Here is a 6,217-nt window from a genome sequence, read left to right on the forward strand (position 1 = left end):
TTAAAAAAAAATCCTTATTGTGTTGCATAATGGCAGTACAATAAAACAAAGAAAAAAATCTGATTTCTAATGCATTCTCCTTGTTGGTAGATGTTTAATTTACTAGTATGTTTTATGTTGTTTGTAAAAGGAAGAATTTCTGTTTTGTAAACATTTAAATTCAACAATATCAGTGCATTACATGTGCTGAACTGTTTTTAAGTGAAATAATTACAACTTGTCCTTGTTAAAAATAAGGACCCATTTTTCAAAGGGTTCAGTTTTGTTGTCAGTTCTGCAGATATAACTCCATCCATTTGATGTGAACAGGAACTGTCTACCTGAGGGAAAAATACAAGCACCAGTTGTGCTTCAACTTAGCTTGGTGTTTTTTGATGATCTGTATTTTCCATGCAATTTACTGATCAACTACTCTAAGTATGAATCTGTGTCTTCTATGAACTGATCTTCATTATCAAGATATTCCAGAATAATGTTTCCACCGTTATATAACGGACACTCTTTATCAGCTATCCAGGTTTCCAATGTGTGGTCAAATGGCAGCACTTCTCCAGATACAGTGTGACATAGACGCAATTTCTGTGAGGGGAAACACACAGCAAATCTTGCTGTTAAATTCATATCTATGCAAAAAAGGAGAGAATTAAAACTTATTACATGAAAACCAATATCAGTGATTTACCTTGGCTGTTGATTTGTTGTTGTCATTTTTTAGGCTTGCTAACGAAGCTGCAAAATCTACTGCTTTGCCAATACTCCACTGACTGCAAAAGAACATGGGTTTGCTTTTTTCTTTGCTTCCTTTAGGTAAGAACACTTGGAAGTAAATTCTTTCCGTCTGCCAAGAGACAGTGAAAAACATAAATTTACATATGGGTCAGTTGGGGTTTTATTAGTACACACTGGCGCACACATTTATATATTTGGTGGTCTTAATTTAGATGATTCACACAGTATTAATAATTTTATACTGAAGCAGTACCCAAAGGCTTCAACTGAGAATGGAACCATATTACACTAGATACATACTAAATTAATGACTACTTTTTGAAGGAGAAAGGGGGAACCTAAACAGCACCATTTGGGCTCCAGTGCTGGCATTTTGTAGCAGTCCAGTTTCACCCTCACAGAAAGCAAACAAAAGACTGCTGGAAAATAGCAGTCAGCTCTAATGGAGGCCACATGCCAGCTGATTCACAAACTAGAACTTTTGTCTACACCAGCTGCTCAACTTTCACTCTGTTCCTCTTCCCATTAGCAACCAATATCTCTTCAGATCTCCGTGTGATTGACAAATTTATAAGAGAGGATACTATCGAAATCGTCATTCCCTTAAGATGTATATTTAAACAAGGGGTAGAGACAACCTATTCTTATGGCTGGTTTCCATTAAGAACTCAATAAAACCACAGGAAGAACTTCTATTTTGTGGTCTACATATACACGCTAGTTAGGTCAGCTTTTACCGAGGCTTAACTGAATTCAGTTTAAGCAAAACAAGTAATTATTTTTCCCCATTAGCTCTACTTGTGCCTCCCCTACATAGGTCAGAACTAGCTTTCAGCATGACTAATGGCTCAAAACGAGGCTCTGGCACAGAGTGGCAATGCCTTTACTCAAGTTAGGCTAGATAAAGAGTGGATATGGACTAAAACCTAGGTAACCCCGGCTCACAAGCTAACAAACTCGGTCTGTAGTATCACTGAAGTGATGCTTGTCCATCATTACTTTCCCATGAGTCCTCCCTGCATGCCCAGAAAGGACAGATAAGGTCTCCCAAAATTCACTGGGGCAAAATTCACAGAGCACCCCAATTTACTGCAGCACTAGGAACCATGGATGGCCTCCAGATCTCTTGGTGCTGCACCCAACACTGCGCCAATAAGGACGGTAATTCAGGGTTTTTTTAGTGGTATGGCCACATACATTCAAGCAGACAAGCTTGAGTAATTTGTGTTACCTTTGAAGTTGAGATGCACTGTGAAAAAAGTCATGCACAGAAAAGCTACTCTTGTATCATCCTAATTCAAGTAAAAGATCAAAAAATAGATAAGAAAAACCTAAGAGCTTGCCTAAACCAGCTTTCTGAGGTGCCCGAGGCATCCTAGGAATTCCTCGTTCAAATTTTGTCACCAAACTGAAGGAAGAGTTGGAACAGAAGGAGGAAGTGCACAATGACAGCTGGAGACAGTCTGAGGAGGGAATTAAACAGAGAGAACCTGGAGGTTGAGATTAATTGCATCTGTGATAAATTAGCCTATTATCAGTATTCTAGATGATTAAACAATTACAATCCAATTAAGCAAATGAATAATGAAAGGAATTAACAGACAGCTATTTGTGCTGCAGCCTCCAGTCTTTGGAATTAGGGAGCAGGCCTTTAATTTCCTTATAACAAAAAACAGACTTTGTACATTATGTTCTCCATTTTAAAAAATTAATCACCATCTTCACACCACAGAACTCGTACATCTATTAAAGTGACATAATCTGAGAGTTTGCTAGAAGCAGGACTTCACATTATGACTGCCACCTAAGCAGAAACATCTAATTTGCAATCCAGGCATATGGTAATTTTTAGCAGAGGAAAAAGTATCTATAACAGGATTCAGAGAGGAAGTATCTTTAATTATTTTGCAAATAATAATTAAATCCTACTAAGTAAGAACAAGTAATGAACATAAAGATTAAATGCAGTGTATATTTTATGGCCAATATATAACATTACAAATTCCACAGTAGAGACATAGTGTCTATATGCTATAGAATTTAAAATAAATGTGAGGAATAATTAAAAGCATGTATATTCAGATGAACCACAAGTATTGATCTAAAATAAAAGCCTGTAAAGAGGATATGGAAAAAAATATCTTTACTTGGAAAAAAGGAATGATTGATTTGAATAGACACCACAACACAGAACAGCAAAAAATCTGTTAAGCAATGGAGACTACTGATCATGACTATATAATGAGCTATGTCCACATAGCTAGGAAAAAAATAATTCTCCTATATAACTCAAAATTCAGGCCAAATATGAAACCAGTTCATCTCAACTAGCACAAGGGTGTACTAACTGTACACTGCAGATACCAGCAAAGCAGGAAGAGCTGATTAGTACAGTACTTCCTCTGGAGGGCAGAGGGTCAGAGGACAGCTTCCAGATTTATTGTACATGGCAATGGGTTCATGCTTAGTGATGCAAATTAACATGCTGTTTAAACAGTACATGATATATCCATGTTCTCTCTCATTCACAATACTAGAAGATTTGCTTTCAAATATGAGATTCAAGCCCTGATCCTACTTGTGTGTATAGAATTAAATGCCTGTATAAAGGACTGTGGATCTGCGGGGTAGTTCAGAAACAAAATTCAGTAAACGGATTCCCTTTTTTAGATTAAATATTCTTTCCCATTGTAAATGAGAAAGTAATATCAACAGCAAGAGCCTAGAAAACTGCTTCTAGCTACAGGTAAAATGATTTGCTGGAGCAGATCAGAAATATGTATGTCATTACAAAGCATCTGAGTATGACTGACCTGTGGCAAGGACTTGTCCCCACATGCATGCATTTTCAGTTTCATTAGTGCCACCTTGGCTGCTGTTTCACTGCTTTTTGCTCCTTTTCGTTTCTTACTTTTTACTTCTTCCCTTTTTTTAGAATCTGAGGAAAATATCATTTCTAAATATTAGTGAGAGTCACATTTTGTTTCAATTAAATAAAATTCCCACTTACTCAAATTTTCACAAGGTATTTGGAGATCAATGCTATAGGCTAAATTAGATCTAAACAGACTCTTTCCCTCCATGCACTTGGACAGCTACTAGTACTTTGAGAGTTTTAAGCCAGTCCTAATAAAATAGCTAACTAGGTGAAAAATGCTGTTCAGAAAAATGCTGCAGGGCAGCAGAAAGTAACCATGTCCTTTACATTTATCCGAGGTGTCGAGCAGCCCCATGGGAGCATACATAAAATGACAAGAGGTAAAAATTCAAGCTTCTAAATGTGCCAACACATGGTATTGCTGAGGTACTGTTCCACTGAGGAGGTAAAATGAGTTGGAGGGTGGGGGAGAGGGGGGGAATAGTATGAGTCTTTCTCCTGTTTCCCAGCATCAGTATCCCCCACAGGGCCTTAAAGAAATCCCCTGCACAAGCTCTACTAGTATGAGGGTTACGTATCTGGTGAATTACCAGCCTGGTCTGAGCCCAATCTATATACATGAAGTCAAACCTGGATAATATCACTCCTCCTTATATCACTAAACTCCACCTGTTATTACAACTTTTGTATCAATGGCTAGTTTTATTATTATTATTATTATTATTAATAACAATAACAATAATAACAATGCAGAAAATTCACTCTGGATGTTGTCACAAACTGCATAATATTAACAAATTTAGCAATCTTTGCTAGGTAAATTTCTGATTAATATTACAATTAATGAATCATGATCCAATATCAATTCAGTGAGCAAACAATTATTGGTGATGTTATACATCTTGTTGAAAAACTGTATGTAAATATATAGAACAAATATATATATTAATTCAGAATTCATACCAATACAATCTACAGTTGGCCAGCTTTGACTTCATCCTGTGTTCTTGATGAACCAGAGATGCCATTGGGTTTCCAGAATATGCTTTAAGGACATCTGCTACTGTGTTTAGCCTCCACATATAAGGGCAGGACCATATGTAACTGCTCACCATATGTATGGCAGGGGGCATCTAGCTAAAGAACCTTCATTCTGTCTTCTTTAGATTAATACAAAATCCCAAGCAACCTACTGAAGACAATGATACAATAGGTGTCCTACCGTACTTGCCTATAATATCTTTAACTAGCTGCTGAGTGGCTGCCATTCGAGGTTTAGGAGTTTCCAGTTTCTCACACTCATGGTCTGACTGATGACGGTGTCTATCAAAAATAGAATGGAAAACTCTTATTGAGTGTTCCCCATTTTAGTGAAAGAACACACAATTTTCAATATTTTGCTCTGCTCACCTTAAGCAAAATTGTTTTTCACAGTAAGGGCATACAACTGGTAAAAGCTCTTTTCCAGTACAGTCCTTATATGTGCATGGGTAAGATCTGGGTTGATCCGATTTCACATTCTCACTTTTTATGTTCACCTAAAAATATTAAGAAACATTCCATGTAAAATATACATAGTAAACAATGAACATTAGCTAGCATCCTCATCCAACTTGTTTCTGGGCTTTAAATTTTATATTTCCAAACCCCCTCCCCCCCCCCAAAAAGAAAAAGACTGGATTAGATCACTTCAAACTCTGAAAAACAAAAAACAAAGTTTTCCACTTGGGTAGTCTCAAAAGCCAGGCAATGTGAAATTTTGGCATAGTACAAAGTAGTCATAAATTATCAATTTTTACCATAGGCAGAGGAAGAAAAAATTATTTGGGGGGGCTAAGCACATGCGCATGTGTGCTCTACCTCCTCCTTCCCCCCCCACCCACCAGGGTCAGGGGGAGGGGCAGCTCGAAGCCACAATAGTGAGGGAGGGAGTGGGGCAGAGGCAGGGATGGGCCAGGGTGAATGAGGCCCCGGCCAGGCTGGGTAATGGGACAATCAGAGCTCAAGCAGCTCATCCAGGGGTGCCGGGGAACTCCTGCCACTGTGCGCACCCCAGATAAGGCCTGGGGGGCATGTGTCCCCTCGATCTGTGCACGGGGTGGAGGTAGTTGCCACTGTGCCCCACTGCAGCTGCCCTGGGAGTGGCGCAACCCCATGTGCCTGCTGTCGCTGCGCTGCGCCCCTGCCCACCTGGCAATGGGATGAATGGGGCATTGCGCTGCTCCCAGGGCAGCTGCAGTTGGGTGCAAAGCGCAGCATGCAGCAGCAGCCGCCTCCTCCCCACGCATGTGTTCCCCAAGCCTCCGCCAGGGTGCGCAGTGGCAGCAGCCTCTTTGCGTCCCTGGACAAGCTGCCCAGGTTCTGATTGTCCCACCACCTGACTCAGCTGGGGCCCCATTGACCCCAGCCTTTACCTCTGCCCAACTCCTGCCCTCAATGTGGGAGTCTCAATCTGCCCCCACCCTACCCCCCTGAAATCCTTTCCCCTTTAGTGTGGATGCTCTTTCTGTCTGTCCATCTGTGCATGCTCCTGTATGGCTGGCAGATGGTTTTAGCATTAAGACCTCTTGGAAAAGTCTTCAGTTCAATGCCTGTTCAAAGATGGACAAA

At 39.9% G+C, this 6,217-nt stretch overlaps 1 protein-coding gene across 1 annotated transcript in view; it reads right to left on the reverse strand.

Annotated features, from left to right (window-relative positions):
* Positions 1–6,217, reverse strand: part of ZFAND1 (zinc finger AN1-type containing 1) — a 36,574-nt gene continuing 30,357 nt past the window's right edge. Inside the window, exons 5-9 of the mRNA XM_019519269.1 lie at positions 5,018–5,145; positions 4,839–4,930; positions 3,543–3,667; positions 683–838; positions 1–579 (exon numbers count right to left, since the gene is read on the reverse strand). Coding sequence (XP_019374814.1) covers positions 409–579; positions 683–838; positions 3,543–3,667; positions 4,839–4,930; positions 5,018–5,145 — 672 coding nt within the window. The 3' untranslated portion in view covers positions 1–408. The remainder of the gene's footprint in view (positions 580–682; positions 839–3,542; positions 3,668–4,838; positions 4,931–5,017; positions 5,146–6,217) is intronic.

The sequence above is a fragment of the Gavialis gangeticus genome, unplaced genomic scaffold (assembly GCF_001723915.1).
Source record: "Gavialis gangeticus isolate Ggan-Ray unplaced genomic scaffold, GavGan_comp1, whole genome shotgun sequence".
Lineage (NCBI taxonomy): Eukaryota > Metazoa > Chordata > Crocodylia > Gavialidae > Gavialis > Gavialis gangeticus.